Source organism: Hibiscus syriacus, unplaced genomic scaffold (genome assembly GCF_006381635.1).
Source record: "Hibiscus syriacus cultivar Baekdansim isolate YM2019G1 unplaced genomic scaffold, ASM638163v2 tig00000495_pilon, whole genome shotgun sequence".
Lineage (NCBI taxonomy): Eukaryota > Viridiplantae > Streptophyta > Magnoliopsida > Malvales > Malvaceae > Hibiscus > Hibiscus syriacus.
Genome location: NW_024061793.1, coordinates 35992 through 52443, shown reverse-complemented (window position 1 = coordinate 52443; position 16452 = coordinate 35992). Strand labels below are relative to the sequence as shown.

Sequence of the window (16452 nt, the reverse complement as noted above, 5' to 3'; positions counted from 1 at the left end):
GATTTAGGAATAAGAGACTGAGAAATCTCAGGAAAAGTAGCTAAAAATTGACCATCCACCAAAAATCTGTCCAATCTAACAAAAGTTGGATCATCTTGGTTATTACACCAAGTGAACCTTCCCCCATTCAAAGGCAGATTAATCAAACCTAAAGACTGAATAAACTGAGAGAAAATCCTCATAGAGAACCTATTTTGTGCTTTACCCCTTCTCATCTTCACAAATAACATTAAAATCTCCTCCAACACAAACCGGCAGGTTCTGTCCAGAGATGAACACTGAGTTCTTCAAAAAAACTCTCTTTTTCTTCCTCCACTGAAGGCCATAAACATAATGAGGACACTTCTGAATTGATGCAGCCTGAATTTCCCTACAACAGCAATGATCTTCTGTTAATGCAGTGATTTCCATCTCAAACATTGTCATCCCAACAACATAATAAGCCCCTGAAGAACCAATAGCTGGGATTCAATACACTCTGAAGATTATTCAGTCCATTCCTTCTCAGAAAAGACCTTTGAACCTTCTCTATTTTAGTTTCTTGTAACCAAAGAAAAGAAGGATGTGAGGTAGAGACCAATCTGGACTGCTTTATGTTTTTCTCTTTTCCCCAAGCCCCTAACCATTCCATGAAATTATGCTAATTTGTCTTTCATAAATTTCTTGAGAACCTGACTTCCCCACTATGGCAAACTCAACTGGCCAAATTCAAGCCCTGTTCTAATTTAATTATTTTGTCCAGAAAAGCTTCCTTCCCCTTAGTAAAGAGACCCCAAAATCGACTCACTTGCCATGTGGCTACTATTCATCTAAAAGCTCTGAAAATTCTGTAGAAGAGGCTGTAGAAATATCGACATGTTCTAGCGCTTCTCTTACCAATGATCTTCTTGCCCTTCTTTTGCAAAATCCTGATTTGGAAAATCAAATGACTGTCCGTAACACAACCCTCTGGCTCTCCATCGAGACTTCTAATCCTAGCTTCTCTACTAATTTGTCTCCTCTCTGCCTGGAGAATTAAGCTATGTTGCTGTAGAAATCTTTTGTATTGGCGTGCAGACCTGATCACAAACTTTGTTTTGAACTGGAACAACCTCTGTACCATTAGTTTCCTTATGAATCTCCCCATGCCATTGTTTCTCTCCCTCCTTCTATAAACTTTGCTGTAACTGGCCATTCTCCTTCTCTGTAGAGGCTCACTTTTTGTGGATAGCGAGCTTCTATGCACCACCATCGCTTTATTCTTAACTGGCTCTTTAAACAATTCGAGTTAGGAACTATCAGCGAAAAATTAGGATCAGGAACCTTAATATCTACACTGGCAGACGAAGCTGAAATGCAACTGGTCCCTTTATTCTTGTTTATAACACTGCTAGCTCTATAATTCCCCTGTTTTTAACCAGTTTACCAAACTTGTTAATTGTATATCCTGGCCCAGAAGGAAAAAACTTGAAGCCTCCGATCCAGTCAGCTCATTGTCAACAGATAGGGCCTCCGGCCCATTAGCCGAAATATTTGAATTTCTGATGCCCAAACCTGCAAACTCACCTACTATGGTATTCCCACCATTCTGAACACCTGACAACCCTCTTTAATGCCTTTCCCATGTTTAGAAAGTCTTGGAAAGTGCATTTCCCCATCAGACTGTGCTGTGCCGAAAGAGACACCATCATCATTCCACAAGTCAACCTTCTGTCTGAACATCTCTGCTGATTTGACTGAACTTTCCTCATATTCTGACTTCTCCCTGACTCTACCTTCCTCAGACCCCAACTCGCCATACTGTTTCCCATCTGCACCGATCACCGAAAAAAATTTGAAAAAGGATTTGCATCTTCCCCAGCCCTCTCCAACTTTGATCTTAATCCGATACGATCTGCCATAGGATCCAAAATTAGTGAATTCTGGAACATCGAAAGGACTTGCAACTCGCAAAAGAATCCTCACAGACTAGAGATCCTCCCTGTTCTTAGTGGACTCATGGATTTCTACCATACTTCCCCATCTTCCAGCAGCTCGTTCCAAGAAGGATTCATCCCAACATAACAGAGGAACCCCACTTAACTCAAGCTGACAATAAGCCATTGGAACACCTTCTTCATTCAGTAAAGGTGCTAATCTATCAAAACAAAAGTTTATTACATCTCTCTTCTTTGTCCATGCCTCCATCATTTCTTCGAGAGATTTGAAAGTGATAACACAGGAATTACGGGCATAACCCCAACCAACAATCTGAACTTCGTAACCATTAGTAATGAAGAACTCCTGAACTGACTTAATATCTAAAGAGAGCTTAAAAATCTCTGTTAAAGATCTTTTGACCCAGTTCCGATTCTCAGAGGGAATATGCATTTCCATAACATTCTTCAATGCTTTCTCCCTTTGATTCCCAACAGAATGTGTCTCCCTATACCCCAAAGTATTGTTCCTCATATCCTCAGTCAGTAAAGCCTCTTTGTACGATCTGTCATCCCTAACACTCCTAATGGAAAAATCAGCCTCTTTCAACTTTGAAGGACCTGCTGTAATCGAAACTGGACCCAACTGAACTGGACTATTCTTGGCCACATTCCTTGGACGAACTTCATTGTATTTTGCAACACCAACTGAAATCCTTCTCCCATCTATCAGTGAATCATTTAACATATCAATTGCTCTCCTCAAACCAGATTCCCTCTCAAACTGAACAAAAGCGAAAGTGGAAAATCTATATTTTGGGTTTTTAGTTTCTTTCGGGATAAAAACTCTCTCCACAGTTCCCTGAGACGAAAAAATATCTCTAAGTTCACGCCGAGAAAATCTCCTACTTAGATTATCGACAAAAGCCTTCCAAACCTCGCCTGAACCTATTTTCCCTTTCAACTTTTCTCTCTCTCTCTCTACTTTTCTCTCTCCCATGTTTAGCTTTTTGTTCTTTGTAATAGGGCTTGAACGTTGAGCACGCAACAATCATAATTGTTATTAAAATTTTCATTTGCCGTTGTATTGCTTCTTTCTACCGTATTGGATTTGATTTATTTGGTTCACAAATTAAATATTGGGTTTGTAAGAGAAAAATTTCAAGGTTATATCAAGCGCTTACTGTCCATTTTTCTAAAAAAAATGAACATTCAGTGATTGGATAGAACGTGATCATCGAAACTAAAGCCAAAGCTTCCATTCATGTAATCTAAGATCAATGCATTCATACAAAAGAACTCATCGAAAATCTTAAGAAAGCTGGCATGAAATTGTAGATGAACGCAAATCTCGAGAAAACCCACCAACAGAAGAGAGAAAATTCAGTTCAGTATAAGTTCCTCACGCGATAATCATCACATATGTACAACAATTCTCTTTATATAAAAGAGACTACTACAAATAAACAAGGGCAAGGCACCAAGAACTAAACATGGAAACATTAAAACCAAACATTATATCCTTAAACAAAAATTATAATAAAGCTTGTCTTGTCTTAAGCAGAACCCAGTATAAACCTTTGAGATGTGGTATTTTACTGCTGTGTAGCCTGGAGGAGTCCATCACGAATCTGAGTCGCGACGTCACGAACGGCTCCAGGACCATGAGGGATAAACACCGCCGAGGATTTAGAAGCAGCACCGATTTCTTTCATGGTGTCAAAGTACTGAGTGACCAGGACCATGTCCATGACATCCTTTGCGGTAGTCCCCGGGACATTAACAGAGAATCCAAGCACGCTATCTCGCAGCCCATCAACAATCGCTTGTCGTTGGCGAGCAATACCCAACCCTGACAAATATTTAGACTCGGCCTCACCTTCAGCTCGTTTGATCTGCAAAATCTTCTCGGCCTCCGCTTTCTCATTAGCTGCCACCCTCAGCCTTGCAGCTGCAATTACAATACAATCAGAAAATCATATTGAGGAAAACAAATAACAAGTCTGAAAGAGCAAGAACTGAGTAAGAGGCACAGAGTATTTTACCAGCGTTGATTTCATTCATTGCACGCTTCACATGCTCGTCGGGTTCTATGTCCACAATAAGTGTCTGGACAATCTCATACCCATAGGCAGACATAGCCTGTAAGAACAGCAAGACGACGACAGAGTTAGAAACATATTTACATACCAGCTTCACAATTGCAACAACCTAACATGACAAAGCCTTAATCAAATTGATTACCTTCTCAAGTTCCTCTTCAACGGCTTTCGCAATTTCATTCTTTTGTTCGAAAACATCATCCAGATTTAGCTTCGGAACAGTTGCTCGAATAACTAAACATATTAAACGAAAATCAGCTTCAATCCTTCACTTTTTCAACAAGAAATCAAACGTCAAAAGAACATGTGAATATGAGCACAATGTGAATGCATAGTCCACAGAAAATTGTTCATACCATCAAAAACATAAGCTTGAATTTGTGTCCTTGTATTTGTCAGTTTGTAAAAGGCATCGTTCGCCTTGTCTGCAAGTGCCCGGTATTGAATAGATGCAACAACATTGACAAAGACATTGTCCTGATAAGATGACCATAATGTTCACTTAGTTTCAAACTGCATAACAGAAGCATGTTCTGTCTAAAAACACTATTTCATAAATAAAAGCGATTTGAAAGCAAGACAACCAGAATATTTCGTTGAATCTATGCTGCTCATGAGTACTCGACAATTATATTTCTTCACAATAATGAATTAGTCCTTCCTCCACCATCAGAGACAGAGAAATTGACCAAAGAATAAACAAGACTGTATATGCTAAAGTTGGATAAGATAATAAAGGTACACAAGAACTAAAAAGCAACTTATATTCATCAATCATCATCTAAAGATGTCCAGAGTTATACAGAAAATAAGTCGATAGACGGACCTTAGTCTTGGTTTCGCACCGAACATCCAACTGCTGCAACCTTAGGGAGAGGTGACCAGCAAGTTGACTTCCAAGAAACCAAGGTAGGCAATGGCATCCGGGTTCGAGAACATCCTCAAACTTGCCGAATCTCTCCTTGATGGCTACTGTAGACTGGTCAACTTGTATACAACATAACAGATTACCCATGTTCTCTTTGCTCTGGGACTCCAACAGTCTATATATCAGATTCAATAAAAAAACAAATAAAAATGCTAACATGGAACTAGCATATTCCACTAGCATGCAACATAAGTCATAATCAATGGTTTCTGCACATGTAGGACATAAATATTAACCTCATAACATGAATACCATAACAGAAAACAACATAAACACAAAATAACCTTCCCAACTTAAACCAGATCAACTTTGAGTGGAAATTAAAAAAAAAAAAAAAAGTTTGGCAAATCACAACTTTGATTCATATAAACCAGCCCAATTCCGATACTTAATAAACAAAGGAAGACTTTACAAAGGATTTAGAAGACTTACAACTTAATAAACAAAGGAAGACAGAGCAGAGGAAGAGATAGACATAAATGAAAATGTAGTGTATATAAATAGAGACATCTGCAAGTTGCCTAAGGATATTTTTCAATAAGTCAACAGAGTTTTATTCCACTACTTTCTTTCTTAGCAACTTATATGATAAAATAAACAAATAAATAAATATCAAGTTGTCTTCAACTGTAATGGTAGTGACCATTACTTCTTCCATTAATAAATGGTAATATATGTAAATAATCGTTATGTAATTAAGAAGATAATAACAAGAAAATCAAAAGGAGAAAGAGATGAACACATGGATTTAGGTGAAAAACTTTTAATGGAGAACTTTGAACCGAAAATAAAAAAATCACTATGATCGACGCCAGTAGTACAAGAGAAATGCTAAAAGCACACCCTAACCCTAAAAACCCTAAGAACATATACATTATGGTACATGCACTTAACACAAAACCCTAAACGGTAAACATGTACTTCGAGGTTCTGCTTCTGCACCCCGACAGGATCAGTGGGGTACGGACTCGCAGATCTCATTGTTTTTTTCTCAATTTTAATTGTTCATCAGTTGAGACACCTCAAATTTGAAAATAATAATTATTGTATTAAAAGAAACGAATACTGATCCTAATACTACTACAGCCAGTAAAACTCCCCAGACGTCTCAGCATGTGAAGAGAATCTTATTTCTTTAAAACCCACGAACATATCATGACATTAACCCTATTGATTGAATGGAACTGCCATAAACCTTAAAAACTTCGTCATGGGTTGTATCTATCAAGACAAAATTCATAGGGGAAATTAACAAGGAAACAGGTATACTCCATAATCGTATTAGACTAAATTTACATATATAAAAAAAAAGATTTCCATTAATGGACAGTGACAGCTAATCTCTTGTTGCCGGCTTAAACAGCGGAATCATGAACACGAGTTTCTTGTTTTTGGTCAATTGTGTTTGTTGTCATTGATGGAATCAGTTCAGAAACAAGTAGAATGCTGAAGTGGACTGCATTTTGAAGGGAAGATTAAAAGAAGGTTCTTCATATGTAAAATTGAGATCGAAAAGATGGAGGGAGAAGGTTATATTTACCTGATTTTACTGGAATTCTCTTTTTATCATTAGTTGTTGCTTTTCGAATAGGGGTTCTTGAAGAAGAACAAGATAAAGAAGACGCACATATATTCGAATTGAAACAGTGGGCTCAAAACCTGGATTCCACCATCCCCGATTATTACAAGAAAACATTTCTTGTAATCGGCAAGTAATGTTTTCTTAGGCTAAATTATCTATTTGGTCATCAACCTATTTTTATTTTTCTATTTTAATTAGTTAACTATTTTTTAAAAATATACTTGATATATGTTTTACTTTCATTTTGACCATTCACCGTTTTATTTAATAGTTGACTTAACAAAACAATAATAATGACATAATATATATATATATATATACTATCAAATCGATTCTAATTCATAAATTAATTTATTAAAAGATTGCCTTACAGGATGAACAACCTCAAGACCTCGTGAAGAACTTTATCAAAATGAAAGCGTTAAGCACACACAGTTGTTTACATGGAAAAGAAGATCTACCACGTAGGGATCAGCCCCACTAGGAATGAGGTGGTGAAGGTGGAGTTGCATGGGAAGTTGGCCAAGAGTGACGTAGTTGTGAATGGTATGAAATATATACAAAAGATTGAATCTGTCTCAAATGATTGGTGGGTTGAAGATATATGTGAGGTATATATAAGAATTTTAAATATTATGAATTATTTTGAATTAACATTAATTTCGTAGAATCTATAAATTTTAAAGATTAAAATCGTTATTATGTTATGTCACATCATTATTTTTGTTAAATTAATACTCAAGGTTAATGATGTGTGATTGAAACAGAAATCAAACATAACATTAAATATGATTTTAAATAATAATAATAGAGTGACCAAGAAAAAATGTAAGAATAGATTAGTGATCAAATGATTGAGAAGTTATCTTGAGATAGACATTACCTTGTATTTACCCCCAAATTAATAAAAAAATGCAAAATTATAACATTATCGTTGTTTGTTTGATTCGTTTATGTTCGTATTAACAGGTAACTCACATGAATTTTAAAATAATTTTTTAAGATATATGAAAACTAGGATCAAGGAAGCTCACGTTTAGAAATTATTCTCACCTTAAGATAGTTGAATTATTGTGACCTATGTCACATCATCAGTTGAACACCTGTAAAAATATCATATCAATAACATATGTGATGTATTAACTATTAGTCAACTAACAATTTTAGTCTAACAATTACTATTTTGATCAAAATGTTAAAACATTAGAAGCTAAAATACTTTCTAGAAAATAAAAAACAAAATGATCATTTGTACAAATATTCAGATAATTTTATCATTATGTCTATTTTATTTATACATCTCGTAACGTTCAGGTAACTATAACATGATAAATCAATAATATGAACAATCATACCATAACTTTCAACAATTGGGTGATCAAAATAATAATAAAATGAAATAAAAGTGACCAAAAGTATAATTTAGCCTAACAAAAGCTTTTTGTTCTTTGAAAAGAAAAAGAAATTGTTGGGGCTTGAGTTTGGGTTTAGGAATTGAAAATAAGTCCAAATCAATTTTCCTAACCAAATATTTTTATATAAACTTTTGGGTATTTCAAGCTGTTCTTGAACTCGAACAGATGATCTTTCTTTTAGGCAGGCACTATTTATCCACAAAGATCAAAGGGTAAAAAGAAAAAAGAAAAGAAAAATTCTCCAAATTTATCATATAAACTGGAAAATGATTATGTACTTGTGTAGGACACAAGGCATTGACTTTTGGGGAGAATTTGTGTACAAGTGTACATCATTCCTTTAACCACTAAAGTCATTTTATTCGTGTTATATTATATTAATAGTTAACCACTACATTTGATAATAATTTAATCGTTCGATATTAGTATACTGTTAGTTAGCTACCACCTTTTGTATTATCCATCTTTATAATACAGTGAGACTAATGCTCAATTCATACTGAATTGACTAAAAGATCTCAGGTTAAGTCCCAAAAAATTAACTGATGTAATATTAATCATACTTGATTCCTAAGTCGACCCCACTTATCATAGACATAAACTAAATTTATATCGAACCGAATCGAATATTATCAAGATTCAAAGTGACATTACACGAACCTGATCGGAACAGCACTTATTTGTTGGCGTTAACAATGCAGCGAAAAGGTCTTAATACGATTAAAGAAACTACTATACAGTTGTGTATAGTGGAGAATGCAACTTATACCTTACCTTGGTTGTGATACTGAGGGTGGTATGTAGAAGCAAGGTTCTCCCAGTCGTGAACCGGTTGGGCATCATTCTCAGAGTTACAAATCCTGGTCAAGTTTATAGGTGCAAAAGGACCAAAGTGATTGCTCTTTGAACCTTGTTTCCAGTCCTCCAAACGACTTGTATCAGCCAAAATTTCAACTTTTTCATGCTTTTGCCACTTAATGCACTGGTTGGAATTCTGATCATTTGAAGAATCAACCTTGTTTGTGACATCAGTTCCGAACATCCTTTTCTTGGACTCACTAAGAACAATTGATTTCCCTCTCAGCCCCAACCACCTAAACGCAGGTTTCCGGGTAGCTGCAGTCTGGGTCTGCACAAACATTCGTTTAAATTTAAAAAAATAAGTGGCACTTGTAACTTAAACCTGTAACTATAACAATTCCAACTTCCATGGCTACACAAATCAAAGTTTAAGTTATTCTAAGCCTTTTTCTGGTTTTCTATGTTATGTTTACCTTCTCAATAAGATTCATGGAAGACAACACATTTGCAATGCCATACAACCGCCTCACTTTTGCTGTTGAAACCATCAAAATAACAAATCAGTCAATCTGTTATCCCTTTCTATAAGTTCCTCAATTCACAACAGCGATAGACATTTCACCCAGATCTGAAAAGTTAAAACCTGATTTGATTTGATACGATAAAATTGATCTTTTATTTTGAAGTTCAAATTTCAAGTCAAGATCGGTTTTTTTAAGGGTGGGTTAAATTCGGATTTAAATTTAGAGTGAAAAAAAAATCTGGTTCAACATAATATTATAATTATTTCTTTTATATTTAAAAATAATTACAATAATATTTTTTTTTCAATCAAATCTTTATTTTGCTTTATAAAAATGAATGATATATATGTAGATAAAGTCGGATGCAAGATTTAATTTAAAAATCAAGTTGGGTGCTGGTCTTAACTTAAAAATCAGATTAGGTGAAAACCCTTCTAAATTTGAGTCGGATAAGATACGATAGAAAACATTTAATATTTTAGTCGAAAAGCTCGATCCAACCCATGCTGACTGACAATGAGGTGGAAATAGTAATGGTTTGTTACTTCTCATTACTGAGGTTTTGTTAGCATTCCCGAGCAACAACCTGGCTGCTTCATCGAGGCCTGAAAAGCATTTACCTAGAAACATCAAATAACAACCAAAACAAAGTAATATCACGGCAATTTATAGGGTGCAAGAACAAGGGTCTCACATTACAACAGAGAAATAACGAAATTCTGAGTAAGTAGCCCCAAGGACTTTTCCCTTCGGTTATCTGCAGACATCAGAAGACAATTCATAAGATGCTTTCAGCAGTTGCATACTAAATCACCGTTAAATTTCACTTAAGCATTGATTGTTTACGCTGCATATCAAAGCCTTGGTTTTTAAGGCCGCAAGAGGCACCGATGCGCAAAAGGTTTTTGGAGCCTAGGCATAAGGCATAGGAAGAAACCGCGCACCATTCATAGGCTTTTATAAATCAACATATTTATTCTCATTACCCATTGATTCACTCCTAAATCACTATAACTCTCATCTTAAATTGATCTTTAAACTTTTGAATATTTTGATTTCATCCTTACAATATGATACATAAACAAAAATCCATAGTTCAAGGGACCAAATTAGAATAAAAATCATAGTTTAGGGATGAAATTAAAAATTTTAAAGTTTTGAGGACTAATTTAAAAGTATATCATATATTAGGGATGAAATTAAAACATTAAAAAGTTTAGGGATTAATTTAAAATTAAGATCATACTTTAACAACATATAATATAATTAATTAATAAAAATAATATTAATGAAAAAATAATAATTTTAAATTTTATAATATGTGAATATAATAATTAATTTTAAAGTGATGAAGGGTTTCTGTTTAATTATTTTATAATATAATCAAAAAGTTTTTACCATAGAAAAAAGAAAAGTGGAGGGTTTTTTATTTTTTATAAACAAAATGAGACTAGGTTTTTTACCGTTATGTGCCATTAAATTAAAAGTTTTTATTCTTGTCTACTATATAAAAGAAGAAGAAAAAAGCAGTGATGTGCTTGTCGTCACAAAAGCAAGCGCCTTGGTACGTCTTCTGTACCTCGCTTCGCTTACAACTTTGTAGGCGATTTTTGATGAGTCCATAAGTGCTCTACGTCTAGGCGCACTCAGGACGCACTTTTTAAAACCAAGAGTAGATCATTTCAATCAGCATAAACAAAGATTTAAATTGTAGTTGTAAACCTTGCGGTCACATTTTCATTATGTTGATTTTATCACAATTATCGGTATAATAGTTAATGCGATCACTCTGAATATCGCGATTGTGATTTTATTTTAAAATTTACATAATTTATTTTAAAACATAATAATTTTAAATGTCGTAATAGACAGATAAATTTTTTCTTTTCCTAAAAAAAATTACCGTAATGAAACAATAACGGGAATAACAACTTATTATTATGAATTATTGGCCCTATTAGTTAAATTGCGACAGCAGTTCACCATTATTTGCATATTCAATTTTATATTATTATTTTTTACAGTAATAATTTCGAACAAAATTACTATCACTATAGAACAGTCAGTATTCTACTCCACGACTGCTTTTTAAATTAATATCTTAAGGGAATTAGAAGGAACGAAGTTGATGAAATTGAAAATTTATCAACTTTCGAGGACGAAGACTTAAGAACAGAGCTAGATCTTGAAGTCTCAGTCTGGCTCCCATCGTTGGTATTGGAGAAACCTTCATCCTCTCCATGATCGTCATCATCATCCAAGATCTGAAACAATTAAAATCAGATGGTTTTCATAAGCAAAAGAAAACCATTCGATGGAAAGGGAAAACACTTAAAAAAATTTTGCTTACCTTTGCATTGTTGTTTTCACCCAGTTTTTTTGGAAATCACAACTGAAGCCTTCTTCCTGCCGTAAAATGAAACGACGGAACAAATTTTATAAAAAAAATCAGTTCAATTTTCAACCAGCTTTTACAACATTAGACTAACCAACGAAACAATTTGCTCTACCTTTAGATCTTGTAAAGCCTTCGGAATTGCTCCAAAACCTTTCCATGTATATTTGTTCTTAGCCTTTCTTGTGAGAACCTAAATACATTGTGGCAAAAAGGAAACCACTTACATGTAAACCATAGTCCATAAATCAAACTTTGAGTGGAAAAAGTTAAATTATAATGGAAAGCAATCAATCGCAAATCAAAAAGGTAAAAAAGAAAACATGTACAAGAGAAGAAATTCACTATAATATAATCAGCAGCAAATTACAAGACAGATTCGTGAAGTCATGCACAAAGCACACTGAAGAAAAATCAATCGCAGTCTCTAACAAAAAACAGAAAAAGAAAATTATCCCAACACTTTCAAAAACATTGACAATGTCATAGATCCTCCGTCTTTCAACTCCTGAAAATCGCCCCCCAAAAGAAATTATATATATAGAAAAAAAGCATAAAAACATAGACATTTTTTTTAAAAGACGGAAATAAAAGACCTAGTTTTGCAGCGGCTTCGTCAAGGCCAATGATTTCAGTGCCTTCCTTGTTATACATGCTCAAAAAACTGGAACGTCAAAAAATGAAAGGGGAAAGGAAGGTAAATCTTAGAATTGAAAATGGAAAGAGCTGAAAGTGAGAGAGAGGGAATTGTGATTGACTTGGAGCAAAGGAGGCCGAGAGATTTCTGCTTGCGACTGTTCGTGTAACGACGAGAGAGAGATTCCGCCATGTTTTGCAGCGAAGAGCAAAGGAAGTGAGCTTGAGATGGCGGAGTGGAGAGGGAGAGTTATTGTGTTTGGAAATGGAATTGGAGGGACGACAACTTTAAATTTTGAATCCTGGATTTGACGAAAGCGGGAATTTTGTTTCTGTTATATAACGTTTTTTATTTCGCATAATGGTTAAATTAGCCATTGAATTTTCCTATTCTTTTAATTGAGTTCTTCAAGTTTTTTTCCCTTCTTTTTTATTATCTCACCCTTATTGGAAGGAATAGAATTGCCCAAAACATCATGGAACAAGTAATGTCCAACAGTCCTGATTTCTTCTCTTGGACATTTTATCATGTCGTAGAGTGTAACCCTCTCAGACCGATGCGGGTAACCCGATCCGATCTGGAATGTCACATTAGGGCCACCAGAGCGACCCACCGTAAAAATAATAAAAATTTAAAACTTTATTAAATTATGTAAAATCATAAAATGATTTATTAATATTCAGAAATATAACAGGTTTTCAGACTCAGATATAAAACAAAATACAATCTACATGCCCCCTAATCACAAGTATCATACTCTGCAAGCAACGCCGGAAGAACTCCAATACTAATGTTGATAGATGCACTGGTACAATTCCTTTGACCTGAAAAGGTGAGTAACAGAGTGAGCTTTGGAAAGCTCAGTAACATAAAACTACCAGATGATGCTGAAGAACGTGCAAATACATATAAACATATATTTCCTTATCGGTTTAGACAACTACAGATCTTTATGTTGAGCGGAGATCATACTGATATTCCAGGTAGTAACAGATAGTATTCAGTTCAGATGGAAATATTTCGGATGTCTAGGTTCTGGAGATCAGAATAGGTTATCTAGTGTGTTCCCGCAAAACCAGTAAAAAGATACAGATCTTTAAAAATATATTTTTAAAAACATAACACTACCCCATCATTTCAAAATTTGTTTGTGTAGGTTCCCCAGAACCATACACCCAACCCACACAACCTGTAAGGCCCTGAGCACAAAGCCGAGGAACTTGCAAAAATACTTCCTTCAACAATACCCCCCAATTAAAATATTTTTCCGTCAGTAAACAGAGATATCAGAAATCAAAACAGAATTCATATCAGATATCAGAACAGAATTCAAATCGGAAATCAGATAAAACATTCATGTAATTAGGGAACACACTAGTGTTTACAGATATTATTCAGAGATACTGGATAATCTTATCAGGCAGAGAAACACAGATCTTCAGTTTACCGATAGAATGTCGGAAGTTAGAATCAGTGTTGGAAGAGTTTATTAGCTGACGGAATCATCTGTTATTCAGAATGTGATTTATCGAGATCATCACTGAATATATCATCTTCGGAATCATCACTGAATAGATATTAAGGAAACTAACAGATATTCCAATGCTCTTTATTTCATTTCCATGCTTCCACGATATCTTGAAATGCTGACATGATTGATTTGTAGTTCATGACCCATAAGAACATTACATCATGTATTTTCATTAACGTTTCCAGACTCATCCAAATCACTTATTTAATCCTCAGTCATTGAGGTTACTTATTTCATTTAACAGTCAAGTCTATCCTGGTTACTTCAGAGTTTTCCAGAGTAATTCGGTTGTTTTCTGAATTTTGGATACATATTGTACTTCCGTTCAGTTTAGTTCGGTATTCGTGGTTGATTTGTCGAACAAATATCAAATTCTTAGTACTGAATGCGATATAGAGTTGAGCTGAGTTGAATACTTCCAAAATTATCATTGAGCCAAACTTGAGAAGACGAACATTCATTCAAGTAATCTCTATGCCGTTTAGGTACTGACATATCATTACGGTTGATCGACTCAGTTAAGTTGTGTTCCATAACTTTTAATGGTAGTATAACACCCATATTTACTTGGATTCCTTAATTAATCCAAAACATCTACTTAATCTAGGCCATAAGGGTATTTTGGCCATTCTGGTGCTCAGTTTTATTCCATTAATTTCAGAGCTCGAGGATATCCAGTCATTCCTGAGTTTGGTGATATTCTTGGTCATTTCCATTCCAGGTATATTTTGGTCATTTTACAAATCCAATGTATTACAATAATTCATTCCGTCCGATCTTATTATTAAAATCAAACTTATCATTATGTCAGTCCCTTCGAGCTATTATGACAAAATATCACCCTCGATAAATTATTATTCATAACTCAGAGATTTTCGGGTCAAGTGCCTTATCAGATGTTACAACAGGTTACCAGGAATTTTCTACAAAAACAGGATCTTAATAATGAAATATGTAATTTATCGGGTTAAGTACGAATCCTCAAAGTACTTTCTCGTTCATGGTCAACTCGGACTATTTTTACCTCTTAAGGGCATTTTCGTAATTCCCTAACCAGGTAATTTCAGTATTAAAACTCTTAACAAGGATAATTATAATTTAGAGATTCTGGGTTTAATCGCTTTCCTGGATAATCTCTAAACTTTAAATTATTCCTTAACAAAACTTCTAGTATCTTGTACAAGCCATCTTGGATTTAAAAATCGATTATCCAGATTTCCTAAGCAAAACCAGTATTTTCTGTACACATCATTAGTTTTATCATATCAATATGTCTTTAAAATTTCTTATCCAATTTCCAGAGTCAATTCTTGTCCTTATTACAACATAAGGGTATTTTCATAATTTTACCTAATCGAAGTATTCTCATAATTTATCATCCTAGTACCTTTAATGAGATAAATTATAATCTACATATCCATGGCTGATTTCTTTATCACTTAATCCCAGAACTTGTAATTTAATTCAACTGTCCTCTAATTTCTTATAATAGTCATTTGAGCCATATTCAGTTACTTACTTTCTACCGCATTCGTATCGAGTGTAAAAATTAATTAACTATTATGATAAAACAAAACATTTTCATTAATGCATTTATCAATAACAACATATTTCATAAAGCATGAAAATGTAGTAATGTATTACCTCGATTTTCGTGCCATACTGATCGACCATATAAATTCCATTCGAACGCCCTCGATCTTGAAATCAACTTCCAATAATTCCTTAGATATATATCAACAGAATTTTCATTAAAAACGGAGCTTAATTGCAAAAAACGGATCAAATCGAGTGATTAATCAATCAAAAACAGCTTACCGGGTTCGAATTTGACGAAATGGACTTCATATTCAGATTCAGATTCAGGACGTCAAAAAACATAAAATATGACTTTTCGAAAATTTTGACTTTTCGATCAAAGTCAAAGTCAACAGGTTTAACTGGCAATTTCGAGACTTTCGGGTTTGAATTTGGAAAATGAACTTCGGAATCGAACTTAGGTTGTCGAAAAACATAAAATATGAATTTCTGAAAAATTTGACTTTTTGGTCAAAGTCAATGGTCGGTCAACGGTCAACAGGTCGGGTCGAGGTCAAACTGGGTCACACGAGTCAGGTCAACAGGTCAAAGCGGGTCAAACGGGTCGGGTCAAAACTGGGTCAAACAGCCCCAACAATTTTCGAAGCTCCCCCACGCGCAAGGGCGGTGCGTGAACAGTGATACGGTGTCCGAAAAATTTCTAAAATTATTTTAAGCGATTTTAAGACACTTACCAAGCTCGGTTCAAAATTTTGAACGGTGGAGAGCTCAATTCCGAAACATCGAAATTTTTTTACTTTCTCAACCCTCCATGTGCCGGTGACGACGGAGATGCGACGGACACCGGTAGACTCGGAACGACACAAGATAACAATGGTATGGGAGATTGAGTTAAAACTGACAATACTTCCGATTGAAATTGATGACGAACGACGCCGATTCACGGCAAGTGCTTTGAAGGGTTTTGTTCTTCAGTCGACAACGAACATGATGGTGGTTTCGAATCGTCAAACGATGGCGGGACGGGGAATAGATCAGAGCTCAAAGTAGTTGATCGGTAATAGGAAAATGAGGAAAAAATATGCAGAAACATACTGGGTAGA

At 34.8% G+C, this 16452-nt stretch overlaps 1 protein-coding gene and 1 pseudogene across 3 annotated transcripts; both read right to left on the bottom strand.

Annotated features, from left to right (window-relative positions):
* Positions 1-3307: 3307 nt before the first annotated feature.
* Positions 3308-6544, bottom strand: LOC120207793 (hypersensitive-induced reaction 1 protein-like). Of its 3 annotated transcripts, none has more exons than XM_039207218.1 (6): positions 6466-6544; positions 4824-5040; positions 4354-4474; positions 4140-4231; positions 3941-4037; positions 3308-3846 (listed from the first exon to the last, which is right to left on the bottom strand). In XM_039207218.1, the coding sequence occupies exons 2-6, from the start codon at positions 5010-5012 to the stop codon at positions 3491-3493; spliced, it is 855 nt and encodes a 284-aa protein (XP_039063149.1). In that variant the 5' UTR covers positions 5013-5040; positions 6466-6544; the 3' UTR covers positions 3308-3490. The 3 variants fall into 3 exon arrangements, with proteins under 3 accessions (XP_039063149.1, XP_039063140.1, XP_039063158.1); XM_039207209.1 differs by lacking the exon at positions 6466-6544 and adding an exon at positions 5358-5420; XM_039207227.1 differs by lacking the exon at positions 6466-6544 and adding an exon at positions 5358-5387 and having other exon boundaries at positions 4824-5024.
* Positions 6281-12479, bottom strand: LOC120207755 (annotated as a pseudogene).
* Between the last annotated feature and the right edge of the window lie 3973 nt (positions 12480-16452).